General features: G+C 38.5%; 1 protein-coding gene across 1 annotated transcript; it reads right to left on the bottom strand.

Moving 5' to 3' along the window:
* Positions 1 to 19165: 19165 nt before the first annotated feature.
* Positions 19166 to 25644, bottom strand: LOC139473215 (arylsulfatase B-like). The gene is made up of 11 exons (XM_071255737.1): positions 25594 to 25644; positions 23930 to 24033; positions 23486 to 23681; positions 23209 to 23310; positions 22802 to 22865; positions 22382 to 22479; positions 20843 to 20979; positions 20409 to 20467; positions 20097 to 20220; positions 19725 to 19867; positions 19166 to 19338 (listed from the first exon to the last, which is right to left on the bottom strand). Exons 1-11 carry the CDS (start codon positions 25627 to 25629, stop codon positions 19166 to 19168), a joined length of 1236 nt encoding a protein of 411 aa, XP_071111838.1. The 5' UTR covers positions 25630 to 25644.
* Between the last annotated feature and the right edge of the window lie 1067 nt (positions 25645 to 26711).

The raw sequence follows: 26711 nt of genomic DNA, 5'->3' as shown, positions 1-26711 counted from the left end.
TACATCTCCACATATCACACCCCTTCCTCCCCCACAAATTTTCTTTTGGTCACCATCTTTCGGAGATGGAAACATCGTCACTACGGTAATGTTTTGACAGCTGGGGATTTCCTGTACTGAGGCGACCTCGGGTATCACCGATCCGAAAAAAGTGCCATCAATTATTTTTAGACAGCCAATCAAAACGCGATGACACGTGCACAGCTCAGATTGTTTAAATAAAAATAAACCACTACGAACTGCTGGCGATTGGAGATCAAGCCCTGTTATGGGAGAAATATACACATTCACTGACAGTTTTCCCTCGAGTTATATTTACCGCTAAAAAAATCCCGATGAAACTGTCTGTGTTTTTGACGTCAAGACAAAATTAACGGAAGTAGTGTGATTAGTTCATACGCAGACTGTTTCAAAGATTATGTCAAAATACGAATGACAGTTTGGAATGTATAGCTTGAAGAAATCCCGGTTACGTCCATGTATGTTTCAGTGACCGTGCTCTTTAATTATTGATAAAAACAACTTCGGGGTAATTGACATCGGACATTTACAAAGGACAAAATGTGAAAGATCGTTAAACAGCCCTAACAATACTCAAATTGACATGGCTCAATATCGGACACCATTATTATTTCTTAATAATTAACAAGATTATACTAACATAATACTACCCAAGAGTAAGTACATGTAGCTTCAATTAAAATCGTTGAAACGTTTTCGTGGGAGGCAAATCTATTTAACAAAACGATGACTGGCAACTCTTGGGCCATATGTCATCGCTTAGTTGTACAATTAAACCGGCCGCTTTTTGATATTTCGGGTGTCATGATGTGTTGTTAATGGTTTAATTCTAACTTATGAAAAAAATTTGAAACGAGATGTAATTGGAAAATTTTAATACTTGAATTTGAAAGCTGAAGGAGAGTAGAGTAGGCCATATTTGAAACAAGGAAACGATAACTTGCACAGTACAGGTGAAAGAAGGCAATATTACTGTTTTACTGTACAATTATAAATGATATCTAGATTAAGTGAAAGAGAAAATTACGAAAATATTAATTACTTCGATTAAAGTAGCGTTCAGTGTATATACAGTTCATGTGCTCAAAACTCAAATTTGTTTCACTATGACCACCAGAAAACATATATGTTCGTCACAGCTAGTATTTTGCACTTGGCTGCCTTACTTAGACCTTTGCCCAAAATATACCTGCATGGCAATTCGTTCATATTGTTTTATAAATATGACTTTAGAAGTGTATATTTACATCTAGGTATGTACATATGTACATTTAGGACATACGTGATAGTTTATTTCCAGCAGTTTCCCATTCCATCCCATTCTATTTAAGGAAAAGTTTGAAATAGATAATTATCGTAGGTCAATGATAGTAATGGAATTATTTGTCATAAAAGGAAAAATATATTCTTGGTATTGAACTTCGAACATTTGACCAGCAAAATCTTTAATATAAATGGTTTTCAGTTATTGTGTCTTTCATTTTTTCTTTTGGTCTAGCTAAACTACAGCTTGGAGGGAAGATAAACAAATTAAAATGTACGTACGTACATACATACATACATACATACATACATACATACATACATACATACATACATGATTTAGACAATGCAGAGTGAAAAAAACAAATATATACAAACTATATAAAACATCACATTTACACTGAAAACATTTTGTCTTTCAGGAATCGATTATCAGATTCTATATATTTCGTGTTGATGCATGTCATCGTATCCCAATTGCGTGGATTGATAGTGACGATTGTCTGGTCCAGACTCTATTATTTACAGACCGCCGTCATATAGCTGGAATATTGCTGAGTGCGGCAAACAAAACAAAAACTTTCACTGTTGATGTTATAAATTGAACCATTCGAAATTCTAATAGATGAAGCTAAAATATTAAAAATCTAGGTTGTTTAATATTGGATCCATTTTGACAGCTTTGTCACTGTAAAACTAGATATACTTTCTAGTTCAGTCACAGAAAATATTGTTATCCGGAAAATGAAACCACGTGTATCCATTAGACCACCACAACATTAGATCAGCTGTTTCATGTGACGTCATCCTCGTCACAACACGCGAGGTCAAATCACGCGCACCTGTCCAGACGTCAAATTCACAGCGGCGGGAAATCACCGACCGTCTATAAGCCTATTCGAATTAAATTGCAGATTGTAACGAAAAAGTTTTCTCATTGCTGACGTTAATCGAGAGTACAGTGTACATCAATAATTTGTAAACCTAATATTAATTAGATCTAATATCCATGGCAGAAAGTTGGAAATTCGAGCTGTCGTGTAAGTGTAATTTGACTAATGTTGCACCATTATTAATGGAGCACTAGCCTTTTCATCAAATGTCAAGAATTATTTTAAAAAATGACACCATTCTAATTGAGGTCATGGCATTTATATATGGCATTGAAAAAGTCGGCGAAGGAGGACACTGGTATTTTGATTAATATATATCTCCCCAAATTTGGTCATGTTGTGGAAAATCTCGATGTGTAAAACAGAATTTGACGCTTTTTCGACACACCATAAGATGACTGCTTTTACAATCGAAATTATGCCTTGAATATATAAACAATAAGAAAGTTTACCGTGTATCTTAATATTGGACAAGACATGCACCTGTTTTGTATCAATTTTACGTAATCAAATACCCAAAAGAATATTTCAAAACAACAAAAAATATGTTCAATATTGGACATATATATTTTTGCATTTTTATGTGATTTTTTTTTACTTCAACTCGCCTCAGAATCTGACAATTAAAGATGCGAAGAAAGTTCCTTTGGTATGTAATTATCAGGATAGTCGTAGAACTAGAAGGCTCGACTAACGGGGTACATGACACGGTTAATATTTTTTAAACTTCGATTTATACTTTTATTTCTTGGAGAAATAAAGTAAACAGTTCAAAATCCCGTGATCACAAAATTTATAAGAGGGTGAACCCATTGATTTTAAAATACAAAACGAGAGGAATTGTTCGTAAATCGTTTGTATGTATGTATAATGGGGACCTGGTGAGTCGTTAGGTATCATCTTTCTGTATATCAATATCATCAGAATTTTAGTTGTATGGCCGCGGCCCCGTGAAGATCCGGGTAGAAAAGGTCTTAAGCAACCCATGCTTGCCGTAAAAGGTGGCCTTGCTTGTCGTAAAAGGTGACTAATGGAATCGGGGGGTCAGGTCAGGCTCGCTGATTTAGTTGATGCGTGGATAGATGCTCATGATATCAATCACTGGATTGTCTGGTCCAAACTTGAATATTTACAGACCGCTGTCATATAGCTGAAAATATTGCTGAGTGCCGCGTTAAACAACTCAGAAACCAAACTAAGCACACGGCGCACACACATGGTTTCGTCAACATGGTTTCGTTCCAACCCCCCTACTCAAACAAAACTCAACGCAAACAATGCCGACTCAAGGCCCAGCAACATCATGCATTAGTATGCTTGTATTGTCACATTGGCTCAGTAGCTACACTCCTTACCACGCAGCAGAAGCTATGTTTTTTTAATGGGAAGGTTTTTCTCAAGGTTTCCCAGCATACGGGCCCACCGGGTCCTAGAATTGCAGGTCCTTTTACAGCACCACCATTTTACGATATGATAGTTTCCCCATCGGTTTCGTTCCGAAGAAGTCAATAAATCAAAACAAGTTCAGCAAAAGTTCAGAATTATTCACCATCTGTCGTACCCTGAGGGGGGCGGTCGGGTAGCCTAGTGGTTAAAGCATTCGTTTGCTCGCTCGCCGTGATATTGCTGGAATATTGCTAAAAGCGGCGTAAAACCATACTCACTCACTCACTCACTTACTCGTACCCTGAGGGAGAGTCTGTAAACGACTACATATCACACGACGTGACAATAGTCAATTACATTAGCTTTGACCAGGTGCAGCTAACCATGATACAAGGAATAGGCAAGGGTGCATACGTGGCAAAATTTGACATAAAGTCAGCGTTTCGCCTCATACCAGATGACTTTAAATTTCTCTGCACACAATTCAAACATAATTTCTACTTTGACAAATGTCTTCCATTTGGTTATTCCATATCATGTGCAACATTTGAAAAAATAGCACATTTTTGCAGTGGGTACTCCGGAAATACACCAAAAATGAAAACATACATTATTTGGATTGTTTGCATTGGCAGCACAAGCCCCAATAAGCGTCAACAAACTCTTGAGTGATCCCTGGAGTTATTACAAAAGAAACAAAACGGTGCTACCTACAACAAACATGACTTTCCTGGGTATCAAAATCGACACACTTAAACCGCAAATTAGCATACCGATGGACAAGGAAGGTTGTGTCCCTTACTCAGGAAATAGATGTTCTTTTATCACCTTCAAAGAAGAAAACAACATTACACTACTTGCATTCCATGGTGGGAAACATGCTTTGTATGTAGAGCAATTCCGATTGTTCGTGCCCTTTTAAGACGCCTCATTGACGCACACAACAAACAATCAAATATTCCCGAACCTAGTTCGATAACGTTTGGCTTGTTTTGCTAGCACTTGTCCGGTGACCCTATCCTTTAGAATGATTTATTGTCTGAATGGTCTCCAGTATCTTAATTTTTTAAATATGAAACGGGTAAATGTATACTTAAATGTAAAAAAATACCAACCTCAATTGGTTTTTTTAAAATTGGTCCATTGAATGCAAAATTCAAAGATTGTGATGATGAAATGTCTATTTTATATTGATCAGTACATTTCATTCAGTAAACGTTTCCTGCGAAAATATATTGGAAAGTGAATTTTGGACAATGTTCAGAATATGCTACCTTTGGACATTTTAAACCGAAACGAGCATGGGCACCATTATTTTAATTTGATTTTTCAAATGGCCATATTTGGAAATACGATACGAAAATCTGTGCTTAACTTTTACAGTCAAAATTTCAATACATTGATACATTTAATGGAATACAGCTATGCCATTAATCACCTGTTTTTAAAGAAAACAATTATCCAACAGACAAAATTTAAATAGAGAATCTCACCCGAGTGTCTTTTGATATCAAATATATCAACACGAGTTGAAAAAGTCGAAAAACTCTGAGCCATTTATTTTGCATTTGTTTTCTTCTTACACAATGAAACTAATCATAAATATAACTTGTAATTTTGAAAACCTTGGATTAATTTCAATCTTGTGTTTCTGAACTAGATCTTTGTGTGTGCTTGTTAAAATGTCGGGTCTGAATGGGATAATAATAATAAGAATATGATCATAATTAATTTGGTACAGTGGCATACGCATCCATGAGTATTATTAATGCTGCAATATAGACACTGGGGAATCCTGTACAGAACAACATAAAGAAGTGTGCATACCATTATTATTGAAAAATAGTTATGATTATAATATATATGTTAGATGAAATATCTGAGTACAAAATTATCTACAAATAAACTACTCAATAAAAGCAGTAAAGTTACATGATTGTTCAAGCAAAGGAAAGGAAAAAACAACAGTATGATCATGATGGTAATACATAACAATAAAAGTACACAGAAATTGTAATATTTGTGGATGAAAGCTGGAGACGTGTACTTTCCACTATAAATTTGTGAACTGTTAAACTGGGGGTAATGATTACTGGTACCAATAGAACATGTATTGACTAAGATTACCATAGTTTTGGGGGCTTGAAGCCAGTTTCAAAGCATATACTGACATCATTCAGAGCATTATAATCATGTAGATCTGACAGAAGTAATTAATCACATACATATGATATGATGTCGTCATTTATTCAGCCAGTGGATAAAATGATTCATTGCTTCACACTCTTATGCTTTAACAGTACTGCTGCCATACCTGGATCAACACACAATCAGTGATTTTGCTTTGAATTCAGGAGAATTTATACTGAACTTGTTGACCAATTTTGCATTGTAAATTACATACAAACAAGTTCCAAAACAGATTATGTTAATTTTTGTTTTTGCATTTATCTAAGACATCATGTTTATCAGCTTTGCATGTTTTTAGGTTGTTCAATTTGTAGTAAAAAATAACAAGATGGAATTTTCTCAGATGTATGATTGTTGAAAACTTTGGAGATTGGTTAGTAGATACATGTTAAATTACAATCATTTTTAATTTGCTTGAAAGTTATGGTTATTTGTTACTTGCATGTGTGTTCCTTAGAATGCATTATTTGAATTTTGATAATAAATAATATGTATCATCATAACTTGGTGACAACCCCCACTCTCCACCCCAATGACAATAGACAGATGGGAACATTATTAAATTTTAACAACTGCTTAGCTTTTTACCAAATAAGTCTTTGAAAAACTACAGCTCTTGAAAGTGCCTGTTTCACACATAGTTTCCTGTGGTTTTCTTGACAAAATTAGTGGCCTCTTTCAGGACAAACTGTGTGGGTGTCTGGATCTCAAACATGGCATTGGTATCTTGTAGAATTTCATGGCATTGTGATTTTCCATATCAACTAGAAAACCTGCCAATAGTGTAATTTATAATAAAGTTGTTTATAACCTCATGTTTAAGTGTCTTCAGTTGATTAATTGCCACACCATGACAACTGTTATATTCTATTTTTTTGCATCCTGTCAAAAAGAGAATACACATGGATGTTTACGCCACTGTACCAAATTAATTCAAAATAATGAACATATTCTTTATTATTATGCCATTCACACCCGACATTGTTACAAGCACACACATAGTTAAGAAACACTAGATTGGAATTAATCAATTATTTTTCTAAAATTATTAGATCTATTTATGATTAATTTCATTGTGTAATAAGAAAACAAATGCCAAATAAATGGTTTTTCATGTGAATACAATTCAGAGGCCAAATATCAGAACCAATGACAGACCCTGTAATTAAATACCATTATTACGGATCAAAAGTGTTTGTTTTTTCTAGTTTATTATACTGGGCGCGAACTCCGCTAAACCCACCACTTTACAATGGGAGAAAACGGGGCAAGATCGGCGACATTTGCTTCATCAAATTTGCTAAAATAAAGATGTCAACGGTATTTCATTGACGTGGTCGTTTAATTCCATGTATTATGTTTTCGATTTCGTGTCAATAGTGAGCTGACACGAAATATTAACACACTTATCACTGTTGAAAATGGGGTATGTGTCATTGTTTACATTTCCCCGATGTAATGACCACTTTAGAGTCTCGAAACAGCTTAAATGTTTTCCTTCACTAAAAGTAATAATGGACGTTATTCTCGTGACATAAACATTGCAAGAGCATTCATGAAAATGCTAAGAAAAAATTTAACCACCCGTTCTAGAGTTTTTCTCCAGTACATACATGGCGTGTCCGCTATGTTTGTTGGTCAAGTGAGAGGCGGCCATTGTGCAGTCATTGCCTTGGTCAGTGTAGGGCCAGCACAGCACACCCAGGGAACCAGGCTGATAAGTTGATCGCTATTGCCGCATATCTTTACGTGTGGAATAATTTGACAAGTCACCGTCGAGGCTCCCGCCCTTCTGATCGAGAAAACTTTATGTTGACATATAATAGTCAATTAATGTAAACAAAAGTGAATTAAATTTTGAATACAATTAATGAGTGAGTTGGGTTAAACGCCGCTTTTAACAGTATTCCAGTTATATCACGGCGTGTCAGCTTAATGTGGGAGGAAAGCCCGAAGTGATGTAATTCTCAGACATTTACCACTTCGGTGAAACCCACGAGCACAGGTAAGGTGCTGACAAACCTAGAAACCATAATCGGGGCGAACGGGGATTCGAACCCACAATCATAGGTTTCTGGCATACCCAAGGGACGCAACTCTACACAGCGAATCGCGGCGCGTTAGATGACTGCCCCCTACAATTAATTAAATCCAGATATACAATGAACAATTTTATTACCAGACATTGTAATTACATAATTAATTTGCGTACTTCAGTACGAATTTCTTGACATGGTATTTCCAGTGTTACGTGATCATCGTAATGTTTTGGCATTGGGGAAAAACACATCACAAAATATGTGGCGTGTATTTCATATTGCGCACCACTCTCTAGACAGCTGTGTGGGTTTTTTTAAAAAGTGTGCAGACTAGAAACAATGTATGCAAGAGAATTTCTAACCTAAAATATATTTTATCTCTCGCGCGTTCTTAGAAATAATAACGATGAACACGTCACTCGTATCATTAATAGACGGCACACTTGGCAACTGCCTGTTAAAGAAATAAACAGATCTTTTAAAGGCATTTAATTATATTCATTATTTCTGTTGTAAGCGAATTGCCGAAGGTGACTGGATGGCGGGGACTATGCATTATCTTGTACTGTCTGTCTTACGAGGGGTGTTCATTAAAGATTTCCCCTGACCCACTTCCGATTGACCTAGTGGAATGAAACTTGGCATAGGTATTGGTCTTTCTCCACATAGGAACCACCAAGAGTTACACACTTCTCACATCGTTTTATGCAACTGGGACCTCGCTCGTAAAAGCCCTCATTTTGCGTCTCAAACCAGTACTTGACTTCAGAAATCAGTGTTTCATCATCTGTGAAACGTTTTCCCCTTCAAAAATGACATCATGGTTGGAAAGAGGTGGAAGTCAGATGCAAGGTAAGGAGAGTAAGGTAAGGAGAGTAAGGGGGGTGTGGAAGGATTTCATAGCCACAGGACCGCGCTTCTGTCTGGGCAACATGAGAGTTGTGTACTGGAGCATTGTCTTTGCAGGAGACGGACACCCTTGGTCAGCATGCCACGCCTCTTAAGCTTGATAGCAGCAGTGAAGCATAATAAGCTCCTGTAATTGTGGTACTCTTTGCCAAGAAATTAATCATCACTACTCCGTGCTGGTCCCAAAACACCGTGAGCATGACCTTGCCTGCACAGGGTTGGACACGTGCCTTCTTCGGGGGTGGTGACTCCACATGCTTCCATTGCATGGACCCATGTTTCATCCTTTGAGCAATTGACTCGTACCTGCTTTTGGAAAGGTGTGAGCAACCTGGGAATCCAGACACCTTATTCATGTTCAAATTGTCATGGATGATTTTTTCCACAGACCCTACACTGATCTTGACATCTGAATGGGGGTGACCAGGAATGGTAGCTGTTTCGACAGATGTCCGACCACACTTGAACTGGCGATGCCAGTGTTTAACAACGTCATATGATGGGGCATCTTCCCCATAAGTTCTTTCATTTCATCGAAAATTTCTTTTGTGTGTGCGACCTTTCAAATATAAAAACCTAATCACTGCTCGGTATTCTACTGGCTCCATTGTCACACCCTACTCGATCATAACACCTGTAAAAGTGGTTAGATTAATAGTTCGGTGCTGCAAATTCAGACATAACCCATAGATACATGTATCATTACACATGTGAAAATATGATAACCCTGAGTGGTTAAGGGGAAATCTTTAATGAACACCCCTCGTAAATATCCTCAACTATCAGATCCAAATTCTTGACTGGTGATTGGGTTGAACAATAAGTTCAGAAATTCAAAATTAAACTTTCAAGGGAAAAGTAGGAATATGTTCAATGCTGTGATAATGAAAAAGTTATGAATTAACTTCAGTCAGCACAATATTATGTAAAACAGCTGAATATTTTTGTGAATTTGTACTTTATAAAGGTTAATTGCAGAAAATTAATAATAATCGAGAACATGAAACTTTCAAAACAAATATAAGGGCAAGTTAAGACATCGCAGGACGAGAACCAAATAATATCTACCTGCCTGCAGGATACGTTATATACCAACCTGAGTTGGTCTTTAAATGTGTCGGTACCCCTTGAGGCGCCCCATTTCTTATTCTTTTTCTATCTTTATTTTTGTAGTTCCAGCTAAGACGCAATACTTTCTATAATAAAGAGTTGGTCTAAAATGTTTCAGCTCCAGTTGTGACTCTTCACTTAATATGCTGAGTTGGTCTCTGATGTTTCGACATCAGTTGTGATGCTCTACTTTATATGATGAGTAGGTCTTTAATGTTTCAGCTCCAGTTGTGACGCACCACTTCATACAGTGACTTGGTCTCTAATGTTTCAGCCCCTTTTGAGACGCGCCAATTCTATAAGGAGTTAGTCTTTAAATGTTTTAGATCCCGTTTAGATGCGCAACTTCTATAAGGAGTTAGTCTTTAATGTTTCAGATCCCATTGAGACGCGACACTTCATCTAATCAGTTGGTCTGTAATGTTTCAGCTCCAGTTGTGACGCACCACTTCATACAGTGACTTGGTCTCTAATGTTTTAGCCCCTTTTGAGACGCGCCAATTCTATAAGGAGTTAGTCTTTAAATGTTTTAGATCCCGTTTAGATGCGCAACTTCTATAAGGAGTTAGTCTTTAATGTTTCAGATCCCATTGAGACGCGACACTTCATCTAATCAGTTGCTCTCTAATGTGTCAGCTGCAGTTGTAACACTTCACTTCATGTAGTGAGTTGGTCTCTAATGTTTCAGATCCGGTTGTCATGCGCCACTTCATTTAGTGAGTTGTTCTCTAATTTTTCAGCTCCATTTGTGACGTCTGTTATTATGTGATGTTCTCTTATGTTTAGCTCCAGTTTAGATATCTCCATCTGCAATGCATTGTTCTCTAATATTTTAACTCCAGTTGAGATGCATCACCTCCTAGTTTAATGTGATGCTCTCTAATGTTTCAGATCCAGTTGAGATGCGCCAAGTCCTATTATTATTATCATTTGTTGGTCATTTAATATTGAGTTCCAGTTGAGACGTGCAACTTCCTACTATAATGAGGTTTTTTTTATGATTCAGATCCAGTTTGAGACACGTCACTTTGACGAAGCAGATTAAATATTCCTGACAGAATCATGTTTTCAATATAATGGTTTAAACTCGGCGCTACTTTAACTCGATATAGTTTCTGTAGTAACGGTGACTTTGACTGAATGTAAACACGTCCTTCTAAAACTGTAGGTTATACCCAGACGACCTAGGTGCCTGGACATGGGTTACACATTGCAACTGTCCGTGGTCATGTGGGCTCCATTCTGAGAAAGCCATGCTATGCTGGACTTTCTCTGTGAAGAACGTGGTCAGTAGATATAGGGGTGTATTTTGCTGGTCAGAATGTTCCGAGTAGTGGAGAAAGTATAACCTTCCGCATTCATAGTGAAGTGTAAGAATGAGTTGCGGGTGCTGTCCACACCCAATGATACCCCAGTTACCGTAGAAAGGCAGTTGTAGTGTCAGCTGAGGTCGTCTGGAAGTCTGATCCCTATTGCATTTACACTGAGAGTTATTAAAACTCTAAGCTTCTGGGTGAGAGGCGCTACTAATATAAGAGATGGTCTTTAATGTTTCAGATCCCAGTGAGACTCGTCACTTCTATGAGGAGTTAGTCTTAATGTTTCAGATCCCATTGAGATGCGCCACTTAGTATGAGGAATTAGTCTTAATGTTTCAGATCCCGTTGTGACGCACCACTTCATATAACAAGTTGGTCTCTAATGTTTCAGCTCCAGTTGTGACGCACCACTTCATATAATCAGTTGGTCTCTCATGTTTCAGCTCCTGTTGTGATGCGCCACTTCATATAGTGAGTTGATCTCTAATGTTTCAGCTCCTGTTGTGACAGGCAACTTCATATTATGAGTTGTTCTCTAATTTTTCAGCTCCATTTGTGACGTCTGTTATTATGTGATGTTCTCTCATGTTTAGCTCCAGTTTAGATGTCTCCAGCCGCAATGCATTGTTCTCTAATATTTTAGTTCCAGTTGAGATGCACCACCTCCTAGTTTATCGGATGCTCTCTAATGTTTCAGATCCAGTTGAGATGCGCAAAGTCCTATTATTATTATCATTTGTTGGTCATTTAATATTTGAGTTCCAGTTGAGACGGGCAACTTCCTACTATAATGAGGTTTTTTTATGATTTAGATCCAGTTTGAGACGCGTCACTTTGACGAAGCAGATTAAATATTCCTGACAGAATCATGTTTTCAATATAATGGTTTAAACTCGGCGCTACTTTAACTCGATATAGTTTCTGTTGTAACGGTGACTTTGACTGAATGTAAACACGTCCTTCTAAAACTGTAGGTTATACCCAGACGACCTAGGTGCCTGGACATGGGTTACACATTGCAACTGTCCGTGGTCATGTGGGCTCCATTCTGAGAAAGCCATGCTATGCTGGACTTTCTCTGTGAAGAACGTGGTCAGTAGATATAGGGGTGTATTTTGCTGGTCAGAATGTTCCGAGTAGTGGAGAAAGTATAACCTTCCGCATTCATAGTGAAGTGTAAGAATGAGTTGCGGGTGCTGTCCACACCCAATGATACCCCAGTTACCGTAGAAAGGCAGTTGTAGTGTCAGCTGAGGTCGTCTGGAAGTCTGATCCCTATTGCATTTACACTGAAAGTTATTAAAACTCTAAGCTTCTGGGTGAGAGGCGCTACTAATATAAGGAGGTGGTCTTTAATGTTTCAGATCCCAGTGAGACTCGTCACTTCTATGAGGAGTTAGTCTTAATGTTTCAGATCCCATTGAGATGCCCCACTTCTATGAGGAATTAGTCTTAATGTTTCAGATCCCGTTGTGACGCACCACTTCATATAACAAGTTGGTCTCTAATGTTTCAGCTCCAGTTGTGACGCACCACTTCATATAATCAGTTGGTCTCTCATGTTTTAGCTCCAGTTGTGATGCACCACTTCATATAATCAGTTGGTCTCTCATGTTTCAGCTCCTGTTGTGATGCGCCATTTCATATAGTGAGTTTGTCTCTCGTGTTTCAGCACCAGTTGTGACGCACCACTTCATATAACAAGTTGGTCTCTAATGTTTCAGCTCCAGTTGTGACGCACCACTTCATATAATCAGTTGGTCTCTCATGTTTTAGCTCCAGTTGTGACGCACCACTTCATATAATCAGTTGGTCTCTCATGTTTCAGCTCCTGTTGTGATGCGCCATTTCATATAGTGAGTTTGTCTCTCGTTTTTCAGCTCCAGTTGTGACGCACCACTTCATATAACAAGTTGGTTTCTAATGTTTAAGCTCCAGTTGTGACGCACCACTTCATATTATCAGTTGGTCTCTAATGTTTCAGCTCCTGTTGTTACGCACCACTTCATATAGTGAGTTGGTCTCTAATGTTTCAGCTCCTGTTGTGACAGGCAACTTCATATTATGAGTTGTTCTCTAATTTTTCAGCTCCATTTGTGACGTCTGTTATTATGTGATGTTCTCTCATGTTTAGCTCCAGTTTAGATGTCTCCAGCCGCAATGCATTGTTCTCTAATATTTTAGTTCCAGTTGAGATGCACCACCTCCTAGTTTATCGGATGCTCTCTAATGTTTCAGATCCAGTTGAGATGCGCAAAGTCCTATTATTATTATCATTTGTTGGTCATTTAATATTGAGTTCCAGTTGAGACGTGCAACTTCCTACTATAATGAGGTTTTTTTCATGATTCAGATCCAGTTTGAGACACGTCACTTTGACGAAGCAGATTAAATATTCCTGACAGAATCATGTTTTCAATATAATGGTTTAAACTCGGCGCTACTTTAACTCGATATAGTTTCTGTAGTAACGGTGACTTTGACTGAATGTAAACACGTCCTTCTAAAACTGTAGGTTATACCCAGACGACCTAGGTGCCTGGACATGGGTTACACATTGCAACTGTCCGTGGTCATGTGGGCTCCATTCTGAGAAAGCCATGCTATGCTGGACTTTCTCTGTGAAGAACGTGGTCAGTAGATATAGGGGTGTATTTTGCTGGTCAGAATGTTCCGAGTAGTGGAGAAAGTATAACCTTCCGCATTCATAGTGAAGTGTAAGAATGAGTTGCGGGTGCTGTCCACACCCAATGATACCCCAGTTACCGTAGAAAGGCAGTTGTAGTGTCAGCTGAGGTCGTCTGGAAGTCTGATCCCTATTGCATTTACACTGAGAGTTATTAAAACTCTAAGCTTCTGGGTGAGAGGCGCTACTAATATAAGAGATGGTCTTTAATGTTTCAGATCCCAGTGAGACTCGTCACTTCTATGAGGAGTTAGTCTTAATGTTTCAGATCCCATTGAGATGCGCCACTTAGTATGAGGAATTAGTCTTAATGTTTCAGATCCCGTTGTGACGCACCACTTCATATAACAAGTTGGTCTCTAATGTTTCAGCTCCAGTTGTGACGCACCACTTCATATAATCAGTTGGTCTCTCATGTTTCAGCTCCAGTTGTGATGCGCCACTTCATATAGTGAGTTGGTCTCTAATGTTTCAGCTCCTGTTGTGACAGGCAACTTCATATTATGAGTTGTTCTCTAATTTTTCAGCTCCATTTGTGACGTCTGTTATTATGTGATGTTCTCTCATGTTTAGCTCCAGTTTAGATGTCTCCAGCCGCAATGCATTGTTCTCTAATATTTTAGTTCCAGTTGAGATGCACCACCTCCTAGTTTATCGGATGCTCTCTAATGTTTCAGATCCAGTTGAGATGCGCAAAGTCCTATTATTATTATCATTTGTTGGTCATTTAATATTTGAGTTCCAGTTGAGACGGGCAACTTCCTACTATAATGAGGTTTTTTTATGATTTAGATCCAGTTTGAGACGCGTCACTTTGACGAAGCAGATTAAATATTCCTGACAGAATCATGTTTTCAATATTATGGTTTAAACTCGGCGCTACTTTAACTCGATATAGTTTCTGTAGTAACGGTGACTTTGACTGAATGTAAACACGTCCTTCTAAAACTGTAGGTTATACCCAGACGACCTAGGTGCCTGGACATGGGTTACACATTGCAACTGTCCGTGGTCATGTGGGCTCCATTCTGAGAAAGCCATGCTATGCTGGACTTTCTCTGTGAAGAACGTGGTCAGTAGATATAGAGGTGTATTTTGCTGGTCAGAATGTTCCGAGTAGTGGAGAAAGTATAACCTTCCGCATTTAGCTGTACACACAAAGCTTTTTAAATTTCAGCTCTTAGACAGTATACAGATATTTTAAATAACATAAGAATGAATGAATCCATTTATAGACGAGCGCTTAAAGCTTCAACGCGTCTCTTCAGGTCATACATAACATACTTTCCTTCAGGATCCGACTATATTTAACAGCAAGTGATCATAAAGAAAAAATGTGCAGATGACCTTAAAGCGCCATTGACCTAGTTCGAGATGCACGCACTGCTAAATATTACCGCATGCAGTCATCCGGTTTGTAACCACGACAGCAAAATGGATATTTAATAAAAACACCCTTTGCAAATGATTGTCATTACCGAGAGTAATATTCCTTATAGCCGGAAAGGTTGGTTTTTTACTTTATAAATATTCGCACACATGTAGCTGTCTTCGTTGATAAATAATTGCGATATTTAGTGATTCTATATCAAGTTGCCATGACTATAGTGTAGAAGTAAGTTATGAAGCAAAACGTCACTTAGCTTGGTGAAATGAGTGAGTGAGTATGGTTTTACGCCGCTTTGAGAAATATTCCAGCACTATCACGGCGGGGGACACCAGAAATGTGCTTCACACATTGTACCCGTGTCGGAAACAGAACCCGGGTTTTCGGCTTGACGAGCGAACGCTTTAACGAAAAAGGCTACCCGACCGCCCCTTTGATCAATTGAGTGAGTGAGTGAGTATGGTTATAAGCCGCTTTTAGCAATATTCCAGCAATATCTCGGCGGTGAACACCAAAAATTGGCTTCACACATTGTACCCGGGTCTTCGGCGTGACAAGCGAACGCTTTAACCACTAGGCTACCCAACCGCCCCTTTGATCAATTGAAATTGGCTCTGGACGTATTTCAGGGCTTATGTTCAAAGCAAAGGGGTGATTTATAACGTTGACTGTGATATGGATATATATGAAATAGTTGATCGATATAAAGTAAAAACATCATACATGCTATGCGTTTTTTGAAGGGGAAAGAACAAGAAATCACTATTTCTATTTTGTAGACAGTTGACACTCCTAATCTTCCTGAGTGCATAAATATGTGATTGAGTTGGGTTTAACGCCGCTTTTAACAGTATTCCAGCTATATCGCGGCGTGACAGCTTAATGTGGGAGGAAAGCCCGAAGTGATCCGGCATGATGCAGGTCTCAGACATTTACCACTTCGGTGAAACCCACGAGCACGGGTATGGTGCTGACCAACCTAGAAACATAATCGGGACGAACTGGGATTCGAACCCACAAATATAGGTTTGTGACCTGCCCAGGGGACGCAACTCTGCACAGCGAATCGCTTCGCTTTAGACGACAGGGACACCCGTGCCCTTGAATAAATATTTATGTTCAATCACTTCATTTCGGCCTTATATACCACCAGGAATTACGTGTCACAACTGTCAACAGTTTGGCTACGTGCTATCGCGGTGCAAAAGTAAATCAAGCGTACGTGTTATATATCTTCCTTGATATTGGGAATGCATGTAGAAACAAAGACTTATTTTCAAATTACACAATCTGTGAAGACAAGATAGCATGTTCAGATAAATTCGCTTGTTTCTATTTGACGGTTCTATTCACATCCAACAGGACTTTCTGGTATGCATTTGTACGACACTGGCACCCCACAAGGTAGTGTTAAAAGCTCTGTGCAAGGCTTTATCATGAAAATGACTTTTTAACAGATTTACGATTAAAAGCAGACAGCGCAGTTTGCTGCTGATGAACCATTTTGTTGATGTTTGGAAATTTCAAACCTAGAAACATAATCGCGCGAACCGGGATTCGAACCCACAATCATAGGTTTCTGTCGTGTCCAAGGGACGCAACTCTGCACAGCGAATCGCGGCGCCTTAGACGACTGGGCCACCCGTGCCCCCTGATGATAAAAAGGCTGAAAATATATTAACAAGTATAGAACTAAACCTTTATAAAAAGAACACGAATTTATTGGCTTTTTGGGTTCTCGTTTATCTCATGTTGTTGAGAAATGTATTAAGGTTATAAATTTATTGAGGTGCATTGTCAAAACGAAGTGTGTGTGATAAATCCTTAGTGTTATTGATTTATAAAGCATTAATATTATCATAGTCAAGGCTTCACTATGACTGTCATCGTTCTAAATTTTATTGCATTCAGTCAAAGGATTTTCGTGTTTTCTTTCTTTGTTGCCTTTTCGACTATCCCAGATTCAGCGCTCCAGGTTTAATGCGTAGAAATGCCATATCATTTCAAACTGATACCTATAATTCAACGAATGATGTTAAAGATTGTGATTGTGACGGATGCCAGGGTGGGGCAGCATGCGCTCGCCTTTTCGCGAACACCTGGTATCATCCCTATTTGATTCATAAACACATACTCAGCATATAACCGACGAAATTTCTTATGAATATGGAAAGTATTTTGTTGTTTCAATTTGGCACATGGCAAGATCCTTTTTGATTTGAGTATTCAGAAACTTGCTGCTAAGTTGATTTCTGTGCACCTCCAGTTACTGCTCTTTGGTTCTGAAACCGGGGCTTTGTTATGAGATGAAGAGTAAAAAGGTTATAAAGACCCGTATCTTGGAATTTTATAACTGAACTTCAACTTCACAATTTTAACTGATGCGTATTTACACTGTACACAGTACTCATTTCATCACCTCAGATAGGAGTCTAATATGCGGTGTTACCTCAACCTTACTCTAGACACCTTGTTATCTCTGATGTGACATGGTTATGACATACACACTGACTGTATGTTGTTTGTTTGTTTGTTGTTTAACGCTGCACTCTAGCTATATGACGGCGATCTGTAAATAATCGTGTCTGGACCAGACAATCCAGTGATTGACACTATGATCATCGATCCAAGCAATTGGGATCGATGACATGCATCAACCAAGTCAGCGAGTCTGACCACCCGATCCCGTTAGTCGCCTCTTACGACAAGCACAGTCGCCTTTTACGGCAAGCATGGGTTGCAGAAGACCTATTCTACCCCGGAATCTTCACGGGTCGGTCACACACTGTATGTACCCAGACAAAAGGCAGTACAGTTAATCACGAACAGTAATAGTGGTGATAATACTGATAGTGATATATAAACACAGGCTTATGATAAAGTCGGAATATTACAACGAGCCTTGCTTTGAGCCGATAGTTCTGTTGATAATGAAAAATGTTTATCGCTTCTATTTCAATAATACAATATATATTTGTAAATTAATAACATGAAAACATATTTAGAAATTACTTGACATGACTTAACATTGAATAATTTCATTATGCCAGTAGTGTAAATCTCACCCTCTTTCATCTGAGCTACTTTACGTATTGGACCTAAACTAGTTTTAACGAATAATTATATTGTCTGAAGCAGGGTCACGATAATGTAATGTTTATGGTCTAATACATCTAAACTAGATTCTACACAGGACAGACGATGACTTGAGCAATCAGTTCAATGCAGTTTGCGGCATTGATTCCAACGATTTCTTTCAGTTCATGTTCTCTTGGTGACTTCCGCGTCATCATCAAGCATGTCCATGGGTCTTATAAAGAGCGCATGCACTTGGTCTCATGTTATTACGCAGCGTCATAAAAAACGTGAGAGTGCGAGAACGTGAGATTTTTACATCATGTCCAAACATCGCATTCTTGACAAAAAAGTATTGTTTATAAGAAATGCGAGATCGCGATTACGCCCAAATCTTGCGATTCCGCATTCTCGTACTTTTTGCATATGTAACTTGTTTCCTAATTGGAGATCGTGAGAATTCGAGCACGTGAGACTGTCCATTAGAGTATTCCTTTGTCTTTTCATTATTAATTTATTTCCATTAAACTCCTCAAGCGACGTGATGGACTGAATAGCGCTCGAGGGGGCGCAGATAAATGTCTCAATCAGTTTTAGATTAGTTAAAAGCGCAATCCGTAGATATACTTTACCTAAACAATTATGGAGTAAAACCAATGCTGATTTTGTATGTACGTATAGAATAAAACACATAATCAATAATCAATTTGTAGATATGCTCAACTCCAAAAGAAACGCAAAAATGTTCGATGGGCAATATCATCTATGTAAAATTATTTAAACAAATGCAAAAGGAAAGCTGATTTTTTATGTTTCATGTAGGTACGGAATATAGCACATATTATGGCCTGAACAACATGTAGATATATTGCCAGAACTACATCTGACTAGCACCATCCGGGACTCCAAGCGTTTCCAAACTTTCTCGGATCAGATGCAGGATCCGGGTTGGGGAAATTAGCTGGCACCATCGTCTTTTTGTAGTCCTCAAACCGGACACGCAAAGACGCCACCATGTCCGGCATCTGTAGTGCAAGGTCGTTGTGCTCAGTGGGATCCTCTGAATGTGTATCAGAATATTTGTAAGTATTTCGGAGAGAGTTTTGTTGCTTTTCAAACATTACACGTTAATCTTGATGCTGTGTTAATTTTGCAAACACTGAGTGCGCTGGGTTTGAATTAATTATTAACAGTATTCTATGGGTGATGATGTTGCTGGAGTCATGTAACATTGGTCAGGTCTTATTGTGGGTTGAAGACCTAAAGTGGTCCATTATGGCACGTACTACGCACTATTATAATCACAAGGAATATTGGTTAAACTCACAGCTGGCCACTGCAGCTGTATATTCGTGCTTAAAGATACTGTGTATTGTACACTAAGGTGATTTAGGAAGATAATGAACGCTTCTTCAAGTGCAGACATACTTGTATGTCAGTGTGTACCTCGAATGTTGAAGAGATGCACTGGTTCATCTCCTGTGGTGTAAACTGTCTCTTCATATATGTCATCCTGGGTTCTATTCATGGGTCTGTGCCAGCCATCAGGACCTCCAGGGAACCCCAGGATCAGCTTGTAGTCGCCTACTCTGGTAAACAAGAATAGACACACAGTTACAAGTGGTATGTTTTTGTTTTAATGATCACGACTAAATCAGTGCTATCATAAACTTGGCATGTGGCATCGCAACTGAAGTAGGAATACGTACATAGCCCTTTGATAGCAAACCAAACGTCTATTCAGATAACATGTTCATGAAAGCTCATGAACCATGTCCTTTTAACTTTCCTAATCCGTCGACAACATGTTTCAAATACCTTATTCCAGCATGTCCTTCGTCTGGAACTTCAAAGTCATCAATGTTGTAAATGAACTCTGTCCTTTTAGACGGGAGACCGTTTGAAATAGAATCCCAGTGACTCATTCCATCTATGGTAGTTTCTGTACCCCAAATAAAATATGAGGCAGTGAACAGGTTTTGTAGTACCTTGCCATTGACTTCCCGAAACAGTTTATGAAACTGACGACACGTTCAAATTCATCTGACTGATTGTTTTTAGTTACAAAATAATCTTTCATGATTGCAAGTGTGACAATGATCAGGGAAATATGAAAGATAATCTCCCTACCTGGAGTTCCACCAGCAGCAGAAACTAACGTGGGTTTCCAGTCGACAGCGTGGATCATCCTATTTAGAGGTAGAAGCGATTCACACTTACAAACAAGTCACATGTTTAAAGCCGGCAAACATTGCCAACACCATTTCAATTAGCTTAAATTTATGTACTAAATAATTGATAATGAGTATTTCATTGAGGGAGAATTATTCATACACGATTACGTGATGGAATTACTATGGTCAGATAACAGTTGTGTAACAATAGGTTTTTCTGCCTTCGTGTTCCGTTTCGGAATTATATAGAACCTCAGCGTTTTACTGGCGAAACACCTGTCTGTCAAAATACTAACTACCATAAGTTATTTTTCTTTTAAACATCGTCACAGGAACACGTTTCTAAAATTGTATTATTGAGTTTGCTCAAATTCTATTCTCAGGTGTTACCCATCGTATGTCGTCCTTGTTTTCTGGAGCCCAGCACCATACATGAAGGATGTCCCCCTCGTGCCACCCTCCCAGATCGTGTGCTTCCCTCCTCTCAGGGGCCAGTTATTGGCATACCATTCAATGGGCCCTCCGTTCTAAATGTTCAATGTTTTATTTCAAGGGAGAATGACATGATTATCAGTGTGATAATACGTAAGTGTCCAGATAAAGAAGAATATGGACGAGGGCTGGTCTAAAAGTTATAAGTTATATATAACTTTCAACTTGTCAATGTAGTCCATTGTTTAAGTAGTTCATTGCAAGTATATTTGGTCTGTTGATGCTGTTTGTATATCAGTCACAGCCAGTTGAGCGTGATAGAGGTCCAAATGGACACAGAAATCGAAAAGAACGAGTACCGAGCAGTCATCAAGCTTTTTATCCCCCGCCGGGCCAGAATGGCCGAAGGGGGATTATGTCGTGGCGCAGTCCGTCCGTCCGTCCGTCTGTCCGTCCCACAGAGGGTACTAAGCTTGTGAAATCAACTTCTCCTACAGTTTCCAGAGAATATCCCTGAAACTCTACACACAAGATGTCGACATGTTGATGATACGCATATCGCAGTCCCGTTACGTTTCGACTAATTTTGACAGAGTTACTGCCCCTGTTTTACGGAGCTTCATTTGCCCAATTGTGAGAGAGGGAACTAAGCTTGTGAAATCAATTCCTCCTACAGTTTCCAAAGAATGTCCCTGACACTCTACACACAAGATGTTGACATGTTAATGATACGCATATCGCAGTCCTGTTTCCTTTCGACTAATTTTGACAGAGTAACTGCGCCTGTATTACGGTGCTTCATTTGACTCGTTAAAAAAAATTCATGCGGGGGATGTTGTGCTTTCAGAGCACTATTGTTAATTTAGAGAACTCCCCGCGAAATTTATGACCGCATGTCACAAGTGTATGGGGGTAAGTGCCATAGTTATTCCACTGTTAAACGTTAGGCAGCTGTGTTTAAGGCTGGGAGAACAAGCCTTGATGATGACCCTAGGTCTGGACGTCCCTCAACTTCCATCAATGAAGATTAAATTAAGGAGATAGAAAAACCTATACTGTCAGATAGATGTATTACCATTACTGAATTTGAGGAAGACACAGGTCTAAGCCATGGATCCTATGTTATTCATGGATATTTTACAGATGAATAAGGTGTCTGCCAAAGTTTCTAAATTCTGACATTTAAGGGAAAACGAACTGAACTGATTAGTGGCTTGTGAATGTTTCAATTTTTCGCCATGCCAATTGCAATTTCATTCATGAATGGATATATATTTACAAGAAACTAAAGATATCGTCCCGCCACCCACTGCAAAATGACATTAAGAATTATTGTCATTGATTTTAGGCTAAGCTATATTTAATGTTAAAAATCGCGAGAACTCCCAGCTGATTAATCTTAATACACAAATATGCCTTCCGAGTGCAAGATACGAATATTATTCTCCACAAAGTTTATTGAAATTTCTGCTCGATGTTGATATAACAAGTACTTACATCAGCAGTGAAAAGAATCAGAGTATTTTCAAACAAGCCCCGATCCTTCAGGGCCTGAGTAACATTACCCACTGCCTCATCCAGGGCAGACACCATTCCTGTTGGGAATGAAAGTAGTGCTTTGAGATGTGTCATTGTGTGTGACCTTTATGCGCGTCAACGAGTCTACAGAGAACAGGCGTTTCATCAGTATGAATTTGGGACTCGGACGCCCGATCAGAGGATCCTAACCCGCATAAGGGGCACAACTCTCTAATACGACTCACAACCCAAAACACAATTGATTGAATTAATGATAAACATGTTTTCTGAGGAGCAGAACATGAGGGTTTCCGAGACAGTTGTTTAAATATGATGTAAAACGTCAACACCAGAAAAAAATAAATCAAGAAAAACAAATGCACACATACAATTGCATACCACTGAACTTTCTTCGTCCTTCGTTGATCACATTCGGATACATATCCTCATACTTCTTGGGCACCTGCAATGTCAAATATTGATGTACACACATTAACAAAGGATCATCATACTAATCTGCATCTTGGATTGTGAGCAAATAAATATACGTTGTAATCCTCTGAATAATATATCATCGTCATAAATCAGTCATTTCAATGGTTAGTTCCCTTGTTCCCTTGACATTGTTACGTGACGTCATTGTTCTGTTATGTTATGCACGGGAATGCTTTAAATATATATCCTGATTAGGTTCGTTGGAAATAGGTTATATTTCCCTATCTCTTGATTGACCTCTTAGTCAGCCTCTGATAGAGGTGGGTGGAATTTAACATGTTCACGTTCTCTTCACTGTTGTTTTAATGTACCTCAATAGGAGCATGTACATTCTGATACGGGAGGTACATAAACAACGGCTGTGAAACATCATGACGATTGATGATGTCAACGGCTCTCTTGGCGAATGTGAACTGGAAAGATAATATGAATGTACACAATGGAGACAGCTCAAAGCTTCCCGAGGATTTAGATGCTAGTATATCACAGAAAGTGTGCATTTTGTGAATTAATCAAGAATGGTCTGAAAATTAACACCTGAAGTTAAGGACCATATATTTTCCATGTCAATCGGCTTTACATACTTACAGCAGAATATTCTCCAGAATAGTTTCTTGCAGGAAGCTTATTGTCCCTGTAGTCTAAGTACGTCCCAGATGTAAGCCCCCCATACGAACTAGCAGTGTGATTGAAGTAGTCTTCATGCGCATTATAAAAACCAAAGTAAGTATCGAAACCTCGGTACGTTGGTGTGCATTCCCACTTGCAGAAACCCAGGTGCCACCTGAAACGATAGCGCACATAACGGGTGTACAGTTTCTGAAAGCAACTTAATCATAATCACATATGCACTTTGCTCTATATAACAATGACAACTGAATAAACAATATGATGAATGTTATATACATTGATGTATCGAAGAATGACAACGGTTGGTCTACAAGTTCAAATATTGCTTTATTATTGCAGTATATATAATATTCATTACGTGTATATATTTGTCTGGTTTCTTTAGTGTAACATAATACCCACTTTCCGATCATGTGCGTAGCATAGCCGAGATTCTTTAATTCCTGGGGGAGGAATGTATAGTTGAGGGGCACACACACCGCCTGCTGAGGGAACACTGTCCTATGCTGAATAATAATGCCTCATTGTGAGATACACGCAGCTACGCAGCGTGAACAAAAGAACACTCCCATCTACTTCCTGTAAAATGTGCATACCTTTAATGTCATACAAACATACGTTATTACAATAAGTACACAAAATAGGGAACGTCCTCCCCTTATTCACATTACTCACTCACTGGTTAAGCGCTCATATGCGGCACTCAGCAATATTTCAACTATATGACGGCGTTAATAATTGATTCTGGACCAGACAATCCAGTGATTGAAATTATGAGCTCCGATCAATGCAACTGGATCACGATGACATCAAAATAAACAAGATCGTTTGGTCGCCTCTTACGACAAGCATGTTTTGGTGCTCATCCATATCAAGATATCTCTTTCTCATGAGGAAAAAAAACCCAACAACTAAAACAAAAACAACTACATGCGTGGATATATTACATTCTGTGTTTGTCCGAACAAGTACTCGTTACTGACGTTTGTTTCATAAATGTCAGAAGGATATCACTATAATGAGAAGATATAAAAAGAGATTTTATAGAAAACCGTTTTAATCAGGAAAGAGAATTTTGAAAGGTAATAAGTGAGTGTCTTTGTTGGTTAGTGCAACCAAACAGAGACATTCACTTACTACCTTTCAAAGTGCAAAGATGGGCATTTTCATGAGGAACATTATCACACTTGAAAAAATTATTTTACCATAACAGGAACATGTTATAACGAAACGGAAAATAAGATAAGTATATGTAGAAAAGTTTAATTTAAGTATCCCTGAATAACCTCTAATTAGAATAATCATGCGAACAGAGTAGAATACTTCTTGGAAACATTACAATCTGACAAACCATAGAGTGTATTGTCGTAGTTTGTGTAAACAGCCAGTCAAATGCTGCGTGTGGAGGTGAACATTGAAGGTTTATACGTCAATACAACTTGCAGCGATGTCCTACTGGAATCATGATCTATCCATTGAATATATTGCTCTCTGCCTTTTTGTACATCCTAATATTTATGGATTCTTTTTGTAAAATTTATTGCACACGATCTCTCGATGGTCAACGGCATCGGGATTATCTTTATATAACTTACTACGAACATGTACAAAGATTGAAGTACATACATTCGTCTTGCCAAGAGATTACCTGATCGGTTTGCCAAGCATTTGCAAGGTTATTTTAACATATACCACAGCATGTGAATGTTTGTATATTCCTTAACACTATGGGTACCTTGCATGTAGAAGAGATATCATGGTCCCCATGGTGACTAGGAATATTCACATTACGTTATTGTTCAGTGACCTGGACATCTCAGAATTGTGATTTCACATTCGTGTTAAATAAAAATCAGCTATGTGCTTTTAGTTATTTCACAGCTAACTGTTGACAGGTCTTTGAACATATATAGGAATTATCTTTCTTAGTCACAATATGGCTGAATTATTGCCAATGTATCAAAACATTCTCTCTCACTTAAGCAAAACGTTTAATTTGGAATTTAACTAGGCAATTCATAGAATACTGTGCACTGGCTTTTTTGTTAAAACCACGACATACTTACCTGCATGCCTGCGTGGAATGGATACATTCCACTCATAAAGGCGGTACGGGATCTGAAACAATGTGTGTAATGTGATACTTGTGTACAATTTAAATGCATTGTCTGTTTCCGGCATTTTAAGGATGTCACTGTGGACATGGTCAAAGAAAAGATGACAACCAAATGATACCTTTGACGCGGTTGATCTTTCTAACTTAGGCATTAAGGCAATTCACCACATTACCCAGTTCACTCTCCAATATTATCCGCGATTGTCGCAGGGATCTTTGGCAGGGCAGTTAGTGGTTAAGATGACCGCGTCATTAGAATTCAATGACAAGGAATCACCAAATTAAAGTCGGACCTCCTAATCCAATTATCCACAACTGAAGACGTGAATGTAGCGTTGGTGATTTTTATAACCCATTGTATACGTAATAGTAGAAGACTACTCTCTCTCTCTCTCTCTCTCTCTCTCTCTCTCTCTCTCTCTCTCTCTCAGTTGCGAGATTCAGTTGCAGAATGAGAAGATGGTAACAGAAGCGAGATACCGCATCGTATGACGGGACCAGGTGAGCAACTCCGGTAGATTCTCTCCTGAGCATTTTCAGGACTAATAAAACAGCTGCTGAAACAGCGTTTGTGTATTTGGTCGAACAGTCGTTTCCGATTTTGAATTTTTAGAAAAGGTGTTAAAAAACACAACGTTGGACACTGAAAATGTATCCAATTAACACAGATATGCAGTGTATTACTAGGGTGTGAAATATCGATATGATTTAGTCACAGCTGAATACTTTCCCTTGTAATCCCAAGCGGGACGTTTGTTATCTCGGTAGCCTAATAGGCACCTCGAAATATATCAACAAACACCGATATCCACAAAATCTGCCTATATATTACATCTGTTCTCCATTTGTTATCAAATTATTGCATGCAGCTGTAGCAAACGTTTTAAGACATTCGTGAATCACATACATGTTCGTAATACATAAATAGGAGAGTGGGTTAGTTCACAGAAACATAACCCATACAATGTATTATGACCAAGCAATTAGTTATAATCAGACGTATATTCACAGTTATAGACAGTGTTTAAGATCCAACTAAAGTGACACATCAAACGGGAACCTTAAACC

This window comes from Haliotis cracherodii, unplaced genomic scaffold (genome assembly GCF_022045235.1).
Source record: "Haliotis cracherodii isolate W230 unplaced genomic scaffold, xgHalCrac1.p SCAF_27, whole genome shotgun sequence".
Classification (NCBI taxonomy): Eukaryota; Metazoa; Mollusca; class Gastropoda; order Lepetellida; family Haliotidae; genus Haliotis; species Haliotis cracherodii.
This window is presented reverse-complemented; position numbering and strand designations above follow the sequence as displayed.